General features: G+C 42.0%; 2 protein-coding genes across 4 annotated transcripts in view; one reads left to right on the forward strand and one right to left on the reverse strand.

Moving 5' to 3' along the window:
- NT5C3A (5'-nucleotidase, cytosolic IIIA) overlaps positions 1–2,844 on the forward strand; it is a 49,058-nt gene extending 46,214 nt beyond the window's left edge. For all 3 annotated transcript variants that reach the window (XM_081287906.1, XM_081287908.1, XM_081287907.1), the window contains 3 exons: positions 317–479; positions 1,058–1,258; positions 2,140–2,844. In XM_081287906.1, coding sequence (XP_081144032.1) covers positions 317–479; positions 1,058–1,258; positions 2,140–2,241 — 466 coding nt within the window. In that variant the 3' untranslated portion in view covers positions 2,242–2,844. The remainder of the gene's footprint in view (positions 1–316; positions 480–1,057; positions 1,259–2,139) is intronic.
- A 3,611-nt stretch (positions 2,845–6,455) lies between these two features.
- FKBP9 (FKBP prolyl isomerase 9) overlaps positions 6,456–22,981 on the reverse strand; it is a 48,891-nt gene continuing 32,365 nt past the window's right edge. The window contains exons 7-10 of the mRNA XM_081284054.1: positions 18,285–18,471; positions 13,573–13,718; positions 10,080–10,243; positions 6,456–7,017 (exon numbers count right to left, since the gene is read on the reverse strand). Coding sequence (XP_081140180.1) covers positions 6,841–7,017; positions 10,080–10,243; positions 13,573–13,718; positions 18,285–18,471 — 674 coding nt within the window. The 3' untranslated portion in view covers positions 6,456–6,840. The remainder of the gene's footprint in view (positions 7,018–10,079; positions 10,244–13,572; positions 13,719–18,284; positions 18,472–22,981) is intronic.

A 22,981-nucleotide genomic window follows, 5' to 3' on the forward strand; every position in this document is an offset into this window, starting at 1 on the left:
GTGAGGACTTGAGGAATTTAGTGAGATCCTGTCTCAAAAAATTTTTTTTTAAAAAGAGCTGGTGATGTGGCCCATTGGTAAAGTGCCTCTCCAAAAAAAAAAAAAAAGAAAAAAAGAATAGATTTAAAGGAAAGTAGTTGCTTGAAAAAGTACTCGTAGTGGTATAGATATTACCAACTGTCCTCTTGGGCAGTATTTTGAAATGAGAATATACATGAGTCATAGAATTTAGATGAAGTATTTTGTTTTTAAGCTTCTAAATGAAAAGGAGATGTATTTTGTTCTTTATTAATCATTTTGTACCTCCATCTTGCAGGGAAGGATATGAGGATTTCTTTGATAAGCTCCAACAATACAACATACCTGTGTTCATATTTTCGGCTGGTATTGGTGATGTACTAGAGGAAGTTCTCCGTCAAGCTGGGGTTTATCATCCAAATATCAAAGTAGTGTCCAACTTCATGGATTTTGATGAAAATGTAAGAACAGTAAATCATTCTCAGATTTACTTTAAAAATCTGAAAATATTTTAATCATGAAAATTTATTATAATTTGATATATATTCATTAAATTAGACCCAAGTTAATAGGCCCGGTATAGGACTCATGATCTTTTCCAGTGTCATATTTTAGAAATAATATACCCTTCGTAAATTTTTGCTCACAAGTTTTAAACTAATATTAAAATTTGCAAAACTTCTCTTATTTGAATACAGCAACTCTGAAGACTCTTTAGCATTCATAGGTGGAAAATAAGAAGGGAATTTAAGATTGAATGAATTTTCCCAAGCAAGACAGTATGTTGTAAAATACTTAAAAATGAAAAGAAGTTGAATTCTCAACTCATTTAAAATGGTCACTAGAAGATACTTCCTAGGGCCCTTCCAACCTGTCATGATTGGCATGTACTCGAGTGCTGTGAGTCTTCTAGTGTCAGAGATAAACTTTAAAATATGATGAAATAATGTGACATCTATTAAAAACTACAAAATGTGAAAACCTAACAAATAGAATTTGTAAAACCAATTTTTTTCCAAATCATTTCTGTGTTTAATAGGGTATCCTCAAAGGATTTAAAGGAGAACTAATTCATGTATTTAACAAACATGATGGTGCCTTGAAGAATACAGACTATTTCAGTCAACTCAAAGACAACAGCAACATAATTCTGCTGGGAGACTCCGAAGGAGATTTAAAAATGGCAGATGGGGTAGCCAATGTTGAACACATTCTTAAGATTGGTTATCTAAATGATAAAGTAAGTATTCAGGTCTTTTACTTTTCTTTCAAGAAAAAGTTGGGATGAAACTTTATAGCTATTTGTTGCCAAAGGCTCTTGAGATTTTATGCCTTTTTCTTTGGGAATAATTAAAGAAGTTGATAAGCACAGAAACATGCAGTGTGTAAGGTGGGGAATTAGAGGCCGTACATTCTATGAAGGGCTCTACCCTCAGCCATGGAAGCTATATGTTCCAAAAATGGCATTAGATGCTGGGTGGCACTGCCTGGTCATGAAAATCAAAAATGTCTCCAAACATTGCCAGAAATTCTTTGAACAGAATCACCCCAGTTGAGAATGACTATTCTGGAGATAAATTTTGGGTGGGGAGAACTACCATGTGGAAAAGCTCCTTTCTTAAAACATTTCAGTCTGTTTTCTTTTGGGGGGTGGGTACTGGGAATTGAACTCGGGGGCACTCAACCACTGAGTTATATCCCCAGCCCTATTTTGTATTTTATTTAGAGACAGGATCTCAGTGAATGGCTTATCACCTCTATTTTGCTGAGGCTGCTTTGAACTTGTGATCCTCCTACCTCAGTCTCCCAAGCTGCTGGTTTTACAGGAATGTGCTGTATTTTCATTTCTAAAGTCTTATGAAATTGAATGGAATTCATTTCATTCTGTCTAAAAGGCTAATATAACAATGAGATTAATATTGAAATTATTTGAAAGTCTGGGGATGTAGCTTAATGGCAAAATACTTGTCTAGCATATATAATGCCCTGGGTTCCATTCTCCAGCACTATCAAAAAAAGAAAAAGAAAAGAAATGTGTGTGTGTAAACATATAGTATAAAAATTATTTATTGGCTGCTTCTCCCAGAATGTTGATTTTATTTTTGTTCTTCTGTTGATTAGGTAGATGAACTTTTAGAAAAATACATGGACTCTTATGATATTGTTTTGGTAAAAGAAGAATCACTGGAGGTCGCCAACTCTATTTTACAGAAGATTCTATAAACAAGCATTTTTCAAGAAAACGTCTCCCATGGGTGCAAATGATACAAGATTTACTCATCTTTCCATCTAGCTGAAAGACTCTTTATTTATAAATATATTCTTGTTCTTGAAGTTTTCTCTTTACATAACTAAAATATTTTCAGACATGTTGAGTCCACTCCTGGAAGCTCCTTTCCCCCACCTCTTTCAATACACTCCTCATCATATTTTTTTTAACCCCTAAAAAAAATGTTGAAGCCAAAATTAGAAAAACTACCCCCTACTTTTCCAAAGTGAATTTTGTAGCTTAATGTTATCATGCAGTTTTTGAAGAGTCTTTTTACACCAGAAATGTTTATAGATGTTTTTAAAAAGTTTTACGAAATGGTGAAATAATGTGCATGATTTTAAGTATTGCCATTTATATAATTTGGGTGGATTATGCTAATGGTATCACCATCTCCTGAAATTGTTATATTTTGTGTGAGAAGACCAATATTTACCAAAAAAGAGTGGCACTTAATATTTGAAAAGACTGTTGGTGGCCATGTGTCACTAATCATCACAAAATATTCAAATGAAGCACTGATAATAAATATGAAATGAAAAGCCTTTTTAATTCTACTGACAAGACTATTTTTATTAATTTATTCAGCAAATATTTATTGAATACCTGTCTTGTTTTTTCCTTTCTTTCATTTTGTAATATGTGAATCCTAATGCTTTTGTCATAGTGGCTGTTTAGATTGGATATTTTCAATGAGGCCTGCATAAATTATTTTCTCTTATTGAACTCATCAAGAAAAGGCAGTACTTTAAGGCTTTCAGTAACAACTATAGTGTAGCTGGGTCTCAAAGTAGAGCTAAAACTGAGTACTGCAAAGTTAGGACCCACCATTTCTCTATAGCCTGGCTTCCTGTTCTAAATCCTTAGACTTCCATAATTGCCTTTCACAGGTTTTAGACTTGACATTGTGATACATTTGATCCAGACTTTTTTTGGTGGGGGAGTATACAACAGATTGAACTCAGCAGTGCTTTACCACTAAGCCACATCCTTAGTCCTTTTTATTTTTATTTATTTTTTAAAATTTTTCTTAGTTATGGGCTGGGGATATAGCTCAGTTGGTAGAGTGCTTACCTTGTATGCATAAGGCCCTGAGTTCAATCCCTAGCACCACCAAAAAAAAAAAAAAAAAAAAAAAATTGAAAAGGGCTGGTGTTGTGGCTCAGGGGTAGAACGCTCACCTAGCATGTGTGAGGCCCTGGGTTCGATCCTCAACACCACATAAAAATAAATAAATGAATGAATAAATGTTTAACAAAAATTCATAGTTGTTGATGGGCCTTTATTTCATTTATTTACTTATATGCTATGCTGAGAATCAAACCCATTGCCTCACGCATGCTAGGCGAGTGCTGTACCACTGAGCCACAACCCCAGCCCACCCTTTTTATTTTCTATTTTGAAAAGGGTCTCACAAGTTGCTTAAGCCTTGCTGAATTACTGAGGCTGTCCCGAACTTTTGATCCTCCTGCCTTGGCCTCCCAAGTTGCTGGGATTACAAGCATATGCCACCATACCCAGTGAAAGGTTTATTTTGGTTCAGTTTTAGAGGCTGAATTAAATACCAGTTGGCCCTGCAGGACATCATGGTGGGAGCATGTAACAGCAAAACCATTCACTTTATAGCTAGGAAGGAAAAGAAAAAAAGGACCAAGACCAAACCAAAAAAATCCTATAAACATCTTCAAGGGCATGCCCCCAATGACCTGAAGACCTCTCATTAGTCCCCACATCTTAAAATTTCCTTCACCTCTCAATAGTACTAAGGGCTAGAGACCAAAACCTTCAACCTGGACCTTTGGGGGACACTTAAGATCCAAACTAAGGGGCTGGGGATGTGGCTCAAGCGGTAGCGCGCTCGCCTGGCATGCGTGCGGCCCAGGTTCGATCCTCAGCACCACATACCAAGATGTTGTGTCTGCCGAGAACTAAAAAATAAATATTAAAAAATATTTAAAAAATTCTCTCTCTCTCTCTCCTCTCTCACTCTCTCTTTAAATAAAAAAAGATCCAAACTAAGATGGGCACAGTAGTTAATGCCTCTAAGGCCAGCCTGGGCAATTTAATAAGCCTTGACTCAAAAATAGCAAGGGCTGGGGATGTAGCTCAGTGTCAGTACCACCCCAAAACTGTGTGTGTGTGTGTAGGGCGGGGGGGGTGTCACATGGAGTTTCCATTCTGTGTGGCCCTTTAGCACTTGTAGCCTTTCTGGAAGAGCTATAACTCTAATCCATTCGCAAACATAGGCAAGTGTTGCCACAGCACCATAAAGGGGCCAGCTAGGCAGCTTGCCCTTCCAGGCAATAGTGGCTGAGATGGCCACAGGCAATTCAATGCTCTCTTTAGCCTCAGGAATAATGGAAGTTAGCAGGCAGCACTCATCTGATCAAGCCCAGACTGACTGCCCCCTCTGCCTCAAGTTGGAAGGCCCACTCATCTTCCTCAGGAAAGTTACTTCTGATTCAATCAATCTGTCTCCAGAACAGATTGTGAGCACAATGTACAGAAAACCATGTAGAAAGCTAGGCACAGTGGCACATCCCCACTACTGAGGGAGGATAGCAAAGTAGAGGCCAGCATGGGCAATTTTGGAGACCCTCTCTCAAAATATAAAAAGAACTGGGGAGCCAGGCATGGTGGCACACTCTTGTAATCCCAGCGGCTTGAGAAGCTGAGGCTGGATGATCAAGAGTTCAAAGGCAGCCTCAGCAAAAGCAAGGCGCTAAGCAACTCAGTGAGACCTGTCTCTAAATAAAATATAAAACAGGGCTGGGAATGTGGCTCAGTGGTCAAGTGGTCCAGTACCAAAGAGAATTTTTTAAAAAAGGACTGGGGATGTAGCCCGGTGGTAGGGTACTTCTGGGTTCAATCCCCAGTACAAAAAAAAAAAAAAAAATTCTTGCTTCTTGCTAAACTGAATTGCTCTTTGGAATGCATTTGATCTATCCTTCATTATCCTTACAGGTCTGCATTAAATTAAAACAAAACCTAACACTTATTCTCTACCTCCCCCACCCCCAGTACTGGGAACCAAACCCACAGCCTCGTGCCTACTAGGCAAGCACTCTGCCCCTGATACCCTCCCTCTTTCCTTTTTTTAAAATTTTACTTTTCAAGTTTGTCAAAATTTGCCCTCAAACTTGTGATTCTCCTGCCTCAGCCTCCCATGTATCTGGGATTATAGGCTGCACCACTGACTGCTTTTGGCAAGAAGCAAGATTATTAACCTATCTAATGAATTTTAAGGAATACTGTTAAATGAAAAGCTGAGCAACTGTGACTAAGTGAAAGAGGGCTTAGGAACACTAGTGCCCAAAGCCGCTGCAGCCAGGAAGGCCATGGCAACTTCCCAGAAATTACTTCTGCAAAGAGTAAACAGTAACATTTCCTTTTTAAAAACAGTATTTATTCCATTGAACGAGTGTATAGCATTTTCATGAACTATCTCAGGACTATATCAGTACAAAACAGTTTAAATTAGTAAAATAAAGCAGTTTCAAAAGGAAAATCATCGATTACTTCAGGGTAAGTGCCAATACCAACCTGGGAAGAGACGATATTAGGCAGCAATGTGGATAGGTTACTGCATGATGCGGGGAAAAGGCTGACAGGTACATTGTCACTGCTTTCCTATGGCAGAAGCATAGGACTACCCTCTCCGGGACACAAATGAGCAGCAGAAAAATGTCACCTTATTTATGCTCATCTGCCAGGATGACACTTGAACCTCAGTCACAGTGAAATTGGGGTGACTGGCCAGTGAGGCCCGGCCACTAGCCCTATGTGCATCTATCTAAGCAACAGCGCTGGAGGTGGGGGAGTGCTTTACTGGATATCAAGAGCTGGCCACCAGGTAATCCTACACAGCAGATGCAGAACCAAATTCTCTGCATGCTCTGAGACAACCTTCATTTGGTCCTCTGCTTTTTATTTTTGTCCTGGAGGCTTTTTTTAAAAAAAACCTAAAAGTTACCTACTAGTTGGAGGACCAATGCAGGTAGAAGGTGATGAACTGAAAAAACAATTGGGGGATTTTTTGGAGGGAAAGGCAGACCTCTGAGAACAGCCCCGGGTTGCTGTCTGGGAATCCTGCTGGGGCATGATGTCCTTTGCCTCTCCTGCCCATGTACAAAACATTTTTAAGACACCAGCAAGTTAAAAAAAAAAATTTTAATCTCTTTAGGTAGACACCTGGACACCACTTCTCCTATTCCCTCCAAGGTGTTTATAACTTCTACATATTATTTGCCTTTAATTACAAAATTTCCTAGAAGGCTCACAAATCACAGTTGGCAGTACAGCCCTTCCAATGCTTCGATAAATATCATGCCAAGGCCTTCTATACCCATTATGTCTTCCCTCACTGAAAGTCCACCCCAAATTCTCACGTGTGTATCAACCCACCCTGATGTATGTACCAGGTACTGTGTCACCCACCTACTACTTGCTAATGATAGACCTTCCTAGAGACCCTCACACCCTCACCGCAGGTTCTGCCACAACAGGTGGCTTGGTGTCACACACTTCCTGGCACCAGCTGGCTCATGTCAGGTTTAGAGTTCGTCGTGTTTGGTCTCCTGGTCTTTAAGTTTAAACTCCTCAGCCACGACCTTCCCATCTCCATTCCGGTCCTGATTGGTGAACATATTCTTCACGATCATTTCAGCATCAAAACCAGGAGCGAGCTTCCCTTTGCCAGTTGCCACCTGGGCATGAATGTACTCTGAGAACTGAAGAGAAAGGGACAGGATGACATGAGATAAGGGAGCCAAGAATGCAGAGTCTGAAATACAGCACCTGAGGGTGGTGGGGCTGGGACTGGGGTCTGAACTTGGAAACTGATGAGAGCTTCTGGGGGACTAAATGATCAGGTTTTGTTTTTCTCCTGGTGCAGGTGAAAACCCCTGGGCTAAATGACTACAAGAGCCCCTTGGGTCCAGATAGCCAACATAAAGCAGTCACCAGGGCAGTCCTTCTCCCCACTTAAGTGGCCACTTGAAGCTGTCTCCCAACCCTGTAAGAACACTGGCTGTATGCACACATACCATGCATGCATTCACACAGTAATAACTTACTGAGCATCTACCACGTACCAAGCATTGTACTAGACCCTTGGGCTATATCAACACACAAATCAACAAACATCTTGCCTTTGTTATGCTTGTTTTCTAGTGGGGGGGGGGACTGATAATTAATCATGAACATAATCAGTAAATTACACATTAAGTTACAAAGTGGAATGCTCCAGAAAAAAAAAAAAAAAAGTGAAATCTAGCCAAGGATGGGAAGGGAGAGTGGGTTAAAGTATTCAGTCTGGTAGTCAGGGTAAAACCTCAGTCTTCAGGGAAGACTTGGGCAAAGGCTTGAAGGAAGTGAGAGAATGAACCGAATTATTATTTATCTGCATCTTCTGAGCAGAGGACAGTGAGGGCAAAGCCCCAGGTGTATTCACAGAACAGCAAAGGAGGCATGTGGCTGGGCCAAGTGAACAGAGGGAGGGGAGTGGCAGGGAGGTGCCAGTGAGCAGATGAGGGCCTCCACAGGTCCCTTACAGCCTTGGAGATGGGGGCTCTGTAGGTTCTGAGAAGCAGCAGCCATGACTACAGTGTTCTTGGGAGTGGCCACTCAGGCTGCTGTAGGGGTGAGAGCAGGAGCATCGTTAAGAGGCTGTTGCCATGATCCTGGGAGGGTAGATGATGGTACAGGCTAAGATGCTATGAAAGGGAAGTGGTGAGAGAGTCAGTCTCTGTATGTCCTCAAGGCAGAGCTAGCAGCATTTTCTGGTAGATTCTTCATGGCCTGTGATCAAAAGTAGATTCCAAGATTACCTAGTGTTCTTACCTGAGCAAATGGAGGGACACAGGTGCCACGGACTGCAAGAGGTAGAGAGGGTTTCAAGGGTTCAATAAATGAAGATTTCAAGTAGGAAGCTGGATACACAAGTGCAACATGGAGGAAGAAGCCTGAGCAGGAGCAAATTCAGAAGGCATCAGGAAATGGATGGCAAAGCCCCTGGACCCCGTGACACCAAGGGAGTGATCCAAAGACAGAGGTGAGAACAAAGTCCAGGACCCAGCTGGAGGTACTGTGGGCATGGAGACCTGGGGAGAAGAGGCCTGAGAAGAAGCTGCCAGGGAGATGGAAGGAACAACAAGAAAAGCATCCTTCTGGGCACAGGTGTTTAGAAGGAAGAGGGTGAGAGGTGACTGGGATTCTGCAGTATGGAAGGTATTGGGCATCAGGGCAAGGCCAGGCTCAGTGGCGCAGAGGGATACAAGCCCGACAGAAGTAGGTTTAAGAAAGAATAGAGCTCGGCATGATGACACACACCTACAATCCCAGCGACTCAAGAGGCTGGGACAGGAAGGTTGCAAGTGTGAGGTCAGTCTGGGTAACTCAGTGAGACCCTGTCTCAAAATAGAAGGGGCCGTGGTTGTGGTCAGTGGTAGAGCACTTGCCTAGCACATGTGAGGCACTGGGTTTGATCCACATAAAAATAAATAAAATAAAGGTATAATGTCCATCTACAACTTTTTAAAAATTAATTAATTAATTAATTTAAATAAGAGTTTGAGGCCAGCCTGAGCAACATAGTGCAACTCCATCTCAATAAACTAAAAATAAATGAATGAGTGAATGAATGAGAGGTGGGCATGGTAACACACACCTGTAATCCCAGAGGCTAGGGACACCGAGCCACGAGGATTGCCAAGTTCTAGACCAGCCTCAGCAATTTAGTGAAACCCTCAGAAACACAGCAAGAATTTAAAAAAAAAAAAAAAAGGAGGGGAGACCAGGGATGTAGCTCAGTGGTAAAACACTCCTGGGTTCAATCCCTAGTAATGCAAACAAACAAAGATTTGAAGGAAAGGAATTGAAGGCAGGAAGTGCAAACAACTCTTTTGAGGTTACGGTTGTAAAGGGAGAAAAGAAATGAAAGAAATGGAAAGACATATCAAGAGGATGGAAAATAATGGCATGTTTGTACGCTAATGGGAACGACCCAGGAGCCAGGGAAATGCCATATAGGAGAGAAAGGGGAAAAGCTGGAACATGTGCTTGAATAAGCAGATACAGTACAGGCCTGGAGCTAGCATTCCCCAGGATTATGGCAATACAACTATTGCCCAGCTCCATGGAGGAGCATGTTGTACTGGCTCAAAACACTGAGTAGCTGTGTGACGCTGGGCAAGTCATTTACTTTCTCTGCACAGTTTCTTCTTCTGAAACATATGATTACATGAAGCAGGGTGTGGTGGCACATGCCTGTAATCCCAGAGAGGCTATATTTGGAGGCTAAGGCAGGAGGATCCCAAGTTCAAAACCAGCTCTCAGCAACTTAGTGAGAAACTTAGCAAGACCTATCTCAAATACAATATAAAAAGAGATGATTCAGTAGTTAATGCCCCCCCCTTCAGTCCCTGGTACTGGGGGGGGGGGAATGATTGTATGGCTGTTGTGAGGGTTCAGGAATGGGCTTAACTACTGCCCTTGACCAGAGAATGTAAAATCACTTCACACCATGCAGACCTGCAGTGGGCATCCAATAACTGAGAACCGAATCCAGATATGTGTACTCTAGCATCAAGGGCTTGCTCAATTTCTTCAGCGGAGTTTCATTCAGAGAACATGTGTAAAGGCCCTGGATACACATGTGTGCCGATTTCCATCAACATGAGAAATCCAGTGCAGCCTCCTCACCTTGGGAAGGCCTCACCTTCAAAACGGGCCCCTGCATCCCATAAGGCTCTCTGAGCAACTTCTGTCCCACATTCCTGCAAAGGTCAGTTACCTCTTCTAGGAGGACTTCTCCGTTGCCATCCTTGTCAATTTCTTCAAAGAGGTTGGGGGACACTTCGCTGTTCCATATGAACATGTACCCCTCAGGCAGGCCGGCCACAAGCTCCAGCAGCTCAATGTCGAACACCAAGACAGCACTGCCGGGCACTTCCCCATCTACAACAGAGGCAGGACACAGTGTGAACCCACAGAGCAGCCGTCAAGCTCACCCAGTCACACTCCCCTCCCTGGGCCTCCAAGGGCAGGTACTTCTTAGGCAAGCAAGGAAGTGTGGCAGAGGCTACTAGTTTCCTACTGTCCACAGTGACCCCTTGAGTCATGAAATCGGTGTAGGCAGGGTAGCTTTTAAAACAAATAAAGGAGTAAAATAAACTAGATTCACAAACATCACACATAGAAAGGACAGATTACATGAGTCCCTGGGTTCAATTCCCAGCAGCAAATATAAGTAAAGAAAGAAAGAGTTTAAAGGGTGGCATACACTTGTAATCCCAGCTATCAAGTTTCAATTTTATATTTAATTCTCAATGTATAAACTATATGTCAGGGCTGGGGATATAGATCAGTGGGTAGAGTGCTTGCCTTGTATGCACAAGGCCCTGGGTTCGATCCTCAGCACCAAAAACAATAAAAATTAAAAAAAGAAAGAAAATTATATGTTTATGTGTAATAAAGATTGGGAGATAAAATATATTTCTTAGTGTGTAGCTTTGAAAAACACCTCAAAGCACAGACTACAATCGTAGAACTCTTGAATAAAGCTAATAGCAGAATGTTAAGAATAACTGATTTAAGATCAGTACATATAGTATGGACCCATAAGGATATATAAATGTACTATATATTGTTCAAAATTATTATATTATATACTATAAGTTTTAATTATAAATTTATTTTGCAGCACCGGGGATTGAACCTAAGGGCACTCACTCTATCTCTGCGCCACATCTCCAGCCTTTTTTTTTTTTTTTTATTTTAAGATAGGGTCTCACTAAGTTGGTAAGGCTAGTCTTTTTTTTTTTTTTTATTATTGTTGGTTGTTCAAAACATTACATAGTTCTTGACATATCATATTTCACACTTTGATTCAAGTGGGTTATGAACTCCCATTTTTACCCCGTATACAGATTGCAGAATCACATCAGTTACTCTTCCATTGATTTGCATATTGCCATACTAGTGTCTGTTGTATTCTGCTGCCTTTCCTATCCTCTACTATCCCCCCTCCCCTCCCCTCCCCTCTTCTCTCTCTACCCCCTCTACTGTAATTCATTTCTCCCCCTTGTATTATTTTTCCCTTTCCCCTCACTTCCTCTTGTATGTAATTTTGTATAACCCTGAGGGTCTCCTTCCATTTCCATGCAATTTCCCTTCTCTCTCGCTTTCCCTCCCACCTCTCATCCCTGTTTAATGTTAATCTTCTTCTCATGCTCTTCGTCCCTACTCTGTTCTTAGTTACTCTCCTTATATCAAAGAAGACATTTGGCATTTGTTTTTTTAGGGATTGGCTGGCTTCACTTAGCATAATCTGCTCTAATACCATCCATTTCCCTCCAAATTCTATGATTTTGTCATTTTTTAATGCAGAGTAATACTCCATTGTGTATAAATGCCACATTTTTTTTTTTATCCATTCATCTATTGAAGGGCATCTAGGTTGGTTCCACAGTCTTGCTATTGTGAATTGTGCTGCTATGAACATCGGTGTAGCAGTGTCCCTGTAGCATGCTCTTTTTAGGTCTTTAGGGAATAGACCGAGAAGGGGAATAGCTGGGTCAAATGGTGGTTCCATTCCCAGCTTTCCAAGAAATCTGAATACTGCTTTCCAAATTGGCTGCACCAATTTGCAGTCCCACCAACAATGAACAAGTGTACCCTTTTCCCCACATCCTCGCCAGCACTTGTTGTTGTTTGACTTCCTAATGGCTGGTGAGGCTAGTCTTAAACTTGTGATTCTCCTGCCTCTGGCTCCTAATTAGCTAGGATTACAGATGTGTGCCACTATGCCTGGCTTAATATGACATACCTTTAAATTCTTTCATTATTTCCTTTTTTTATTTTTGGTGCTGGGGATTGAATCCAGAGGCTGGTGCCTACCACTAAGCTACACTTTCAGCCCCAATATTATATATTATCTAGATTATAGTACAGTATAAATATAGTATATTATAAGTACTTATATATCAGAAAAAAATGGATATACAGCATATTTTTTTAGAGGGTTTCTTCTGGGATTGGTGGAAGGAACAGATAGTATTTTTACAATTATTAAAGTTTGAAGAAAAGAAAATCAACCTCTGTCAGGAGCTACTCTGGACAGGAGCTAGGTACAAACCTTTAAGTCCTGAGTGAGGAGGTACTGAACAGGTATTGCACCCACTGCAATGCGTTTGGACCCTACCTCCACTCAGACAAGAGAGGTGCAACTCCAGGAGTGGGCATCACCCAATGGGGTTGGATTACACCCACTTGTTTCTTGTAACCCTACCCTTGCCTCATTTGAGTGGCTTCTCCCCAATAAAACCCGGGTTCCAGGAGTGCTCCTCCTCTTTCTTGCCTGCCTTGCCCCCCTTTGTGGGAGCTATGGCTGAGGAACAGTCACTGAACCCAAAGAAAGGGTACTTTCTGTGTCTATGTCTTTATTTAGTCAGCCAAAATTCATCTGGAGTGACCCTGACCAGTTTAGTTGTGTGTCATGACAAACTTCAAGTGCCAATCACTTTTATAAGCTACCACTTTCCTACTCCAGATATCAACAGCATGAAAACACTGTAAAGAAGTGTTCTTGCCAGGTATGGTGGCACATGCCTGTAATCCCAGCAACTTTGGAGTCTGAGGCAAGAGGATCATAAGTTCAAGGCCAGCCTCAGCAACTTAATGAGGCCCTGTTACAAAAAAAATAAAAAGGGCTGGGAATGTAATTCAGTGGTTAAGCACCCCTGGGTTCAATCCCTAGTACCAAAAATTGTTCTGAGGGCTATAGATGTAGTTCAGTAATAGAGCCTGGCATGTACCAGGCCCCTGGTTCCATCCCCAGTACTCTAAAAAAAATTAAAAATAACATGTTCTGAATCCCTCAGATGGAGAACACATTCTGTCTAAAAAACACAAAGTAAAACATAACCACTGTAAGGATATGATAAAACCAGTTTTTCAGACACTTGAAAGCTCTTTGCTAAAAGGATATTTTCTTGGCTCAGAAGTAGTGAAAAGCCCACAGCATTCCACCTCTCCCAGGAACAGTTCTAGAAGGAGGCACAAGGCTTGACCCCAGAAAAATCAACGGCATCCTCCTCCAGGAACATCTCCTACAGCATGCAGAAGACTTTTGGTATATTTCAATGAAACCCATTCTTTCTCATGAGTGCGGGGGCATTAACATGGCTCACCGAGTTCACAAACGTTTATATCCAGAAAAGAAGCTAAATACTTCACAAAATTCAGATGGTAAAAATGCCCTGACACCCCTGAATATGATCACTTACCCACACCAGCCTCCCCATAGCCCAGGTGGGGTGGAATGACCACCGTCCGTTTCTCCCCCACGCACATCTCTCTAAGACCCATGTCCATTCCCAGCACGACCTGTCCAGATCCCAGCACAATATTGTAAGTCTTGCCTAGACTCCACCTGAAAATGAAACAGAAGAGATAAGTGAGGTCATCAACCCATTGGTACCAGCCAGGGTTCTCATAAGAATATATCACTTCAGTGGCACAGTAGTGCACGCCTGTGATCCCAGCAGCATGGGAGACTGAGGCAGGAGGATCTCAAGTTCAAAGCCAGCCTCAGCAAAAGCGAGGCACAAGCAACTGAGTGAGTCCCTGTCTCTAAATAAAATACAAAACTAGGACTGGAGATGTGGCTCAGTGCTTGAGTTCAATCCCCAGTACCAAAAAAAAAAAAAAAAGAAAGAAAGAAAGAAAGAAAGAAAAATAATACATCACCTCTAGGATACTTCCACCAAAGATATAATCACCAGCTAATCGTGAGGAAACACCAGACAAACACAAGTTGCAGACAAACACAAGTGGTAGAGAACTTGCCTACTTGATAGAGTGGTAGAGTACTTGGAGGAGCACAATGGAATTCCCAGGATCCTCTGGCTATAAAAGACCTTACAGGAATACTTGATAAATGTAAAGTGAGTCTGAGGATTACAGGGTACTAATATATCAATAATTCCCTGATTTTTTAATTTTTTGGCTGTGTTGGGGATTGAGCCCAGGGCCTTGCACATGCTAGCAAGTGCTCTACCACTAAGCTACATCCCCAGCTCCTTAACGTCCTGATTTTTTTTTTTTTTTTTTTTTTTAGCAGCTGAGCATCTTTTATTACACCCTTACAATAAAGATCCTGATGGAGACTGTTGGTCCATACCAAACAGCCTTTCAAACACTTCCCACCAGTTTATGTTCCCACCCCGGCAGTGTACATTATTCTGACCACAGTCCAGCCATTTCAATCAGCTCTTTTTGCTGCTGTGACTAAAAGACCTGACAAGAACAATTAGAACAGGAAAAGTTTATTTTGGGGAATATGGTTTCAGAGATATCAGTCCATTGAAGGCTGGCACCATTCCTTGGGGCCTGAGATGAGGCAGAACATCAGGGTGGAGGAGTACGGCAGAGAAAGCAGCTCAGGACACGATCAGAAAGCAGACAGAGACTTCACTCACCAGATTCAAAATATATACCCAAAGCACGGCCCCAAGGACCCACTCCCTCCAGCCATACCACACCTGCCTGCCTTCACTTAACGTCCTGATTTTAATGAATGTCTGAGTTACACAGGACTTACTAAGAATGTCTTAAGTTTGTAGAAAATGCACACTCAGGTATCTGGAGTGACAGGATATCAAGGCAACCTGCTCTCTAGTGGTTCAAGGGGAAAGAAACATTCTTTATATCCAGTTAGGCACTTTCATGAGAATTTTTTGTTGTACATAATATAGTTATGACCCTGGATTTTAGATTCAGCAAGACCTAAGTTTCAATCCTGATTCCACCAATTCATTCGATTCTGGGAAATGTAATCTATCCATTTGCTTATCTATAAACTGGAGATAATGTTAGCTGTCTCACAGGGATATTCTAAATAGCCAGTAGTAAAATAAGGTTGGCACAGCAGAGAGCAGATAAAGAGCTCAATAAACGGACAGTGTAAAGTGCTTTTGTCTGTAGCAATCTATGACTCCAAAAAAAAAAAAAAAAAAAAAAAAACACTGAGCTTAATTATCCTTGATGCCCACAGACCCCAAGGAACCCAGGCAAAAAAAAGTTGGCTCTCTCACCTCAGTCATGACTGAAAACAATTCAAAACCTATTTCAAAATCTACTTATGGCATTCCTATCAACTTCCCAGAGGCAAACTGTGGGCATGTTCTTAAATGCCAAGGAGGAAACTCCCTCTGAAGTCCCTTGATGTCTATCACCACTTGGTGACAATACAGACAGGACATCCCCTGAGGGTCCCCTCAGGCTTCCCACCTCCCCTGGGTCCATGGCTGCTGCTGCTTTTCCTCCTCCCACTGGTTCCCAGGCCAGGGTGGCTTTCAGGGGCCTGCAAACCCAAACCAGGCCTGTGTTTGTCCGACCTGGGAAGGAAGCCACATAAGGCCACCTCTGGCACAGGATGCCTTGGCCAGAGGCCCAGGAGGAAGTAAGTCACCCTTTGTGCCCCCTGCTCCCAGCCCATGCGGTCAGCAGCACCCAGGAGCTCTCACACTGCCTCTCTCTGGGCACCAACCTGCAGGATCGCTCAGTCTCAAAGTCTCACAGAATCTTCGAGAACTGCCTTAGTTATCAAGTAATGAACGTTAGTCCTTCCTCCCTAAGGTCGGTTTCAACACAATCACTAATGACTGAATAATAATGAATCCTCCAAGGAAGTAATTTGTTCTCATTTGTCATCTCTGAAAACCCCACTAGTTTATTACTTATTTATTTTAAGGGCCCAGTTTTTCTAACGCCTTCCTCATTCCTGTTGTGGCTCCTGACTTCCTCTCCCTCCCAAGTTTCCTGCTTCCTGCCAGCCCCTCCACCCTCTCTGGCTCTGTGCCCAGGCTCCCATCTCAAGATGGGACCAGGTAGGCAGGTGCCTCGCACCCTTCCCTTCCTTCTTTTATTTGAAGCTCACACCTAGAAGAGACCAACAGGAAAGTCCTGCTGCTATTCCCTGACAATTTACACAAAATACAAATGACTCTGAAGCTACAAAATGGAGTTTCTCCTAAGAGCAAGGAACCCGCATCACATGACTCCTGAGGGCTCTGAGAGAATGTTCCACAAAACACATCAGAGGGCAGGAAGTCTGACTTTTCCCACAGGAGATGCACATCCGAACCACTGAGGAGTTCCTTTGTTCATTTCCCAGCCCCACGTCCCCTTTCTTCCGCCTTAGGAGCACCAGACAGAAATGTGGACACTGGCAAGAGCAATGACAGCAGTCACTGACCCCAAATGTTCTCATCTCATGGGCCATTTTCCCGTGTGTGGTTCACTTGGTTCACAGGGCAACAACACACCACGCTTCTTTCCCACCGTCCTCCCAGGCTTCCAGGATCCAGTGGTTGGGATTCCTTTGCAAGGTCTGTGGTAAGCCAGGGCCTGAGCATCTGGGCCCCAGAAGCTAAGCACTCATTTCATTGATTCAAAATGTGGATTTTTTTTTCAAATTTTGACCTCTGTATAATTAGGATACATTTAATTTTTTTTTTTAGTTTGTACATGGACACAATATCTTTATTTTGTTTATTTATTTTTATGTGGTGCTGAGGATAGAACTCTGCCTCACACGTGCTAGGCAAGCACTCTGCCACTGAGCTACACCCCAGCCCCATAAAATTAGGATAGATTTTATGATTGAAAATCCATCATTATTTTTTGGGTAGCACTTTTGCTTTCTTAAAGATACATAAAATAATGACCCTAATAATCAGTGAATTTTAGATTTGATGAAATATGCTAACTGCCTTAGTATGTAGGATCTTGTGGTCTCAGAAGGAGTGTTCCGAATACCACGTCCCGGGCTGTCTCCATGCCCAGCTCTCTGCAGCCCCATACACTGTCACTGAAGCCAGAAGGCAGAGGAGGTGGGAGGAATAGAGTGCAGTCCGCATCTAGAATAAATGCAGCAGCACTTGATTATAATAAAGCCCTTTCTTCTCCCCAGGTCCAAACTTGGAATCTAAATCAGAATGAGTCCAAAAGTGGATATACTTTATGGAAATATAATGAAAAGCTATAAAACGTTTCTTTCCTAAAGAAGATGTATTAACTTACAGATACATCTGAAGATTCAGCTTCACAAGAAGCAAAGTTCCTTTTACATTCTTATTTAATATATTTTCAGGTTTCTCTCAATCAATTAACATTTGCTAAATGCTCTTTTTGTGCTATGTAAACTCTGGGAAAAATGCAAGGGATAAAAATATGAATCCGGGCTGGGAACATAGCTCAGTGGTAGAGCACTTGCCTAGCACGTGTGAGGCACTGGGCTTGATTCTCAGCACCACATGCAAACAAACAAAATAAATGTTCATCAAGAAGCTGGGATTGAGGCTCAGTGGTAGAGTACTTGCCTAGCATGTATGAGACACTGGTTTCGATTCTCAGCACCACATATAAAAGAAATGAACAAAATAAAAGCCCATCAACATCTAAAAAAAATATTTTTAAAAAAGTTCATTGACAGCTAAAAAAAATATTTTTAAAAAAGAAAGGTATATTTTTTTAATTAATTAACAGATTGGGTGTCCCTGAGGTATTCACACCAGTAGCAGAGAGAGAAACAAAAAGTTAACTAAAACACAGGTAACACATAATGTGTTAGGAGATTACAGAAACTAAAGCAGTTAGTTTTTCCTAGGATTTAAGGAATGATTTTGAGGAAAGGGAGGCCACAGAAAGCAGAAGATGGACCCAGCAGAAGAGATCAGTGAGGCAGAAAATGCAGCTAAGAAATACAGCCTCCTGTGCCAGAAGCTTGGCCTTTATCTGAGGGCTGGCTTTTAAAGGTAACAGTTACATGATAAGATCTGCTGTTCTGAAAGAGCTAATTCCACAGGCTGAGAAATGACCTGGAGCAGAGTGAGAATGTTAATAGGAAACCCTCAGAATATGCAGCCCATGTCTGAAAAGAATGGTGGACCTGCTACCCAGGGGCTCGCTCCCACACCTTCTGGGCTGCCCTTACGTGGAGTCCAGCAGGGTCCCATCCAGAAGTGAGGCATTGTAGTGGTACTTGAGGTAATCCCCCTTCTTACTCAGCACGGAGCAGTCGGGGGGCTTGTAGTGGGAAGTGATGCTGATGGAGTCCGAAGGATTGTGGAAGTCGATCACATGGATGTCAAACACCAGCACTGCTGAGCCAGGGATGTTCCCTAAAGACAGACATGCGGGAACTGATGAATGAAGCCTCTAAACTGCCGCACTCCCAGATATCAGCAGGTGTGTCATCCTAGTCCCCAGGGAACCCAGATATGAAATGCTAGGGAATACTGAAGAGCAAAACTAAAAGGGCCATTAGAAGTAACCATTTTACAGGTGAGGAAACTGAGGCACAGATTGGCACAGGGTCACACAGCCAGTCATGAGCACAGTTTGGACTCAAACTCAGAACTGTGGCCTGTTGCCCCACGGAATCCTTAACTCTGAAAGACACTGGGTCAATCGATCATGGTGGAAAACTCAAGCTCAGACAAATGGAGGCTTGCCCCACCCCAACAAGAGACAAAGAATGAGACCCGATCATCAGCCTAGAGTGAAAGTCACTCCAGTGCCCAACTACTGCTCAAGAAAAACCAAACTCACATACTTCAAAGAGGAAAGAAGGAAAGGGCCCACACACATCCCGTAGGACAGTACTCCTGAGTCACCCAGTGCTTTTAGAATGCATTCTATTTGTTCCACACATTAGTACATTTTTCTTTTCCATTATCTCCACTTTTGAAAATATCTCACTTCTGAATATTGGTTTATAGTTTACAAATGTTCTTCACATATGTTCTCTTATTAACTCCCTAAGACAACCTGATAAGGTGGGTATTACTGTAAGTCCAAGACTAAAAGACACTCCTTGAATTAAATGACAGCTGGGCTGGGGATGTGGCTCAAGCGGTAGCGCGCTCGCCTGGCATGCGTGCGGCCCGGGTTCGATCCTCAGCACCACATACCAACAAAGATGTTGTGTCCGCCGAGAACTAAAAAATAAATATTAAAAAATTCTCTCTCTCTCTCTCTCTCTCTCTCTCTCCTCTCTCACTCTCTCTTTAAAAAAAAAAAAGAATTAAATGACAGCTTGGGGAAGGAGACCCCTTAGACATATGCATCAGCTGTAATACACCCTCCCCCAGCTCATTTCAGAAAAGCTCAAATGTCAAAAAAAATTTTAAATAGCATTCCATAGAACCAAGGACGTATACAGCATTATTGCTGCATTTTACTTTAAAAAAACCAAATCAAATATACTATATCTCAGGAATTAATGGTCATAACTTTCCTAGCCTTGTATTTGTATACACAACCAGGGTAATTCCACATCATGTATGATCACAAGAGTGGGAACTTAAACTGAGTAAGTTATATTTTATGTGTGTATATTCTGCCAAAATACTACTGCCATGTATAATTAAAATAAAAAATTTTTTAAAAAGTAAAAAATAACTTCATTCAAAAACAGCAATAGACACAATTCAAATAGAGATACATGAACACCCCACTTCCCATACCTGCCGAGTATCTTTCTGTGCTTCATGAATGTCCTCTCCTCTAAAACACATACATACACTTAATTGTGAGTTTGGTAATCAGTAAGAGGGCTGAAGCTAACCCCTCTTGCCTATCCATTGTGTAATAGTCGGGAACTGCCCATCAGTAACAAGAATAGCCCAAGGAAGTCAATGACCTCTGTTTTTGTTTGTTGTTTGTTTGTTTGTTTTGCAGTGGTGGGAATTGAAATCAGGGTCTCACACTTGCAAGGCAAGCACTCTGCCACTTAGCTACATCCCCAGCCTATGATCTTTGCTTTTGAGATTTGCAAAACAGGAAAGCATCTCCTGACTAGGCGATTAGGATCAGATGTGTGTCACTTGGTCTCAAACCTCAACCTATGAGAAAGCACCCACCAGTCTACAAAGTAAACCACCCATAAAATCAACCTCCTGGCAAGTGGCTCTTTAGGGACAAGAATCCCTGCCGTCCTCCTATCTGCTAGTATATGGCCGTAAATTTCTTGCTCTAACAAGGACTTGCTTTGACTGATGGCTTCAACTGTGGCAAGCAGAGCAAGCCTTTTGGGCAGTAATAAATTCATTAATTTTTTGTGCAATTTTTTTTTTTTTTTGGTGGTGGTACCAGGGATTGAACCCAGAGGCACTTAATCACTAAGCCATATCCCCATCATTTTTTTCAATTTTACATAAAATTTATTTTTTATTTCCAGACAGGATCTAAGTTGCTAAGGGCCTCCTTAACTGGCCAAAGCTGGCTTTAAACTTGAGATTCTCCTGCCTCAGCCTCCTGAGTCACTGAGATTCCAAGCATGAACCACCATGCCCAGCAACAAATCCATTTAATTTTATAGTATGTGAATTGTATCTCAATAAAAAATAAATTTTAAAATGTTTTATAGATATATAGCTAAAAGAATTGAAAGCAGAGATTTGAACAAATATTCGTTCTGAACACCAATATTCAAGCAGCATCATTCACAATCTGTCCACAACAGATGAAAGGATAAACAGTATATACGTACAATGAAATAGTCATTCAACCATATAAAGGAAGGACATTTTGATATATACTAAAATAGGGATGGGCCTTGAAAAACTGTGGCCAAGTAAAATAAGACAAATAATGTGTGGCTGGACATACATGAAACACCTAGAATAGGTAAATTTGTAGAGACAGAAAGCAGAATGGTGGTTATGTGTCTGGGGGAGGGGAGAAGAGGAAGTTACTGGGTAATGGGTTCTGAGCTTAGACTGAGATAATGCAAGAGTTTGGGGTATAGATAACAGTAACGGTTAATACAGTACTGTGAACAGGTTTAATGCCACTGAATTATACAGCTTAAAATTGTGAGAATGACAAATGTTACATAAATTTTACCACAATAAAAAAAAATAATGATGGAATTCACCTTCATAGAATAAAAGGGGAAAAACATTGCAAATGATGTCAATGCCTGGGTCCTAGCCTGAGATTCAGAAGTGGCTCACCTAGAGCAGTGGGCTCAGTCTTGGCTTGGTATGAGAATCTTCTGGAGGATTTAGTGAGTACAAAAGGCCAGCCACTGTCCTGCTCAACCCAGCTGGTCTGGTGATCTTTAAGCTCTTCAGGTGATTCTCATCCGTGACCTGCACCAATACCTGTACAACACTTGTACTAGAGAGGGACCAGGCATTGACATTTTTAAAAAGATTTCCAGAGGTCTCTGACAGGCAACCAAATTTAAGGAATGTTATTGGTAAGTCAGCAGCTGACTCTTCCCAGACATAGGGACATATATAGGCAGACACCAATTTGGTCAATGCAAATATAATGCCCACTCCAAGGGCAAAATGGAATATCCTCCTCCCCCTCCCCCACCCCTGAGATCTGCCCCTGCTTGTCAAGCACTCTCCTGATGACTCATTCAGCTGCCCTGGCACTGGGGACTGCAGATTCAAGCATTTTGATCAGTCCAGAGGTTGATTCACACCCACTCAAGAAACTTTAACATTAGGTTTGTTTGTCAGCTCCAAGGAAGTTAACATGAGCTTGTCTACCAGGTACCTGGTTAATTCAGAGGCACAAGCAGGCATCAGCAAAGACGGAAGCTCTGCGTGGGCAGGGAATTTTGTTTGTCTTCTCTAATGAATCCCCAACACTTACAGCCAGGACCTGGTCAGGAAAATATTCATTGAATCTTTGATGGACATGCAGATGGGAGTTTCTGAGAGTGTAAAATTAGAAATCAGACCTTGAGCCCTAAGACAGGGCTTTCAGCCTCAGGCAGCCAGCAGGCCTCCCACCCCCCATCTTGCTCTGACTTCATAAAGCTATTTATAGATTAAGTGTAGGAATGAGTGCCCACCACCTAACAGGTGCAAATAGTTCATCATTTCATTATGGCCTGAATCCTGGTCTCCCCCAATGAGCTCTTTAACCAATGCAGAAGTTGTCATTCCATTTTCACAAGAATGCCTCCCCAAGAAGAAACACATGAATGGGGACATAGGTCAGTGGCAGTCTGCTTGCCTAGCATGTGAGAAACCCTGGGTTCAATCCCCACCACACACACACACACACACACACACACACACTCACACACACACACACAAAGAGACACAGGTAACAACAAAAAAAGAAAGGCAGCCAGCTGCCTAGCCCAGGAGGGAAATTCATTTGTTCCTGTTGGTTGTAAGTTTCCTTTGAAAGCTCTGGGGCTTCTGGTTTAAGTCCTCAGATTTTCATTTATGGGTATTAAAAAGTCACAACTTAATGGAAATTCATTCTTTCCATCTGCCTGTGGATCAAAAAGCCAAGGGTCCAATTCTGGCTCCATCAATGATTAGCTCTTCTGGTCTTAGGCAAATGACTCAATCTCCATGAACCTCATTATTTTATCTAAACAATGAGGATAATAATACTTCAGAGATCATTTCCAGGTTTGAACGAGGCTGCATGCAATAAGTCCCAGTTGCACAATGGGTAAAAAGGATTATTTTCCTCTTCTCTTTTTCTTATAAGAGTGCTGAAAAGGCAATTTGTAACTTGAGTAACAACTAACCATCAAGGAAGAGATTCCTGGACAACCCTGTGGGTAGGATCTGTTCCTACTTTAGGGCTACAAACACATCTAAGCTTCCTAATTCCAGGGCTGTCCTCATGGGACAAAGCAGACAGCAG

Source organism: Spermophilus citellus (genome assembly GCF_964194105.1).
Source record: "Spermophilus citellus genome assembly, chromosome: 3".
Taxonomy (NCBI): Eukaryota; Metazoa; Chordata; class Mammalia; order Rodentia; family Sciuridae; genus Spermophilus; species Spermophilus citellus.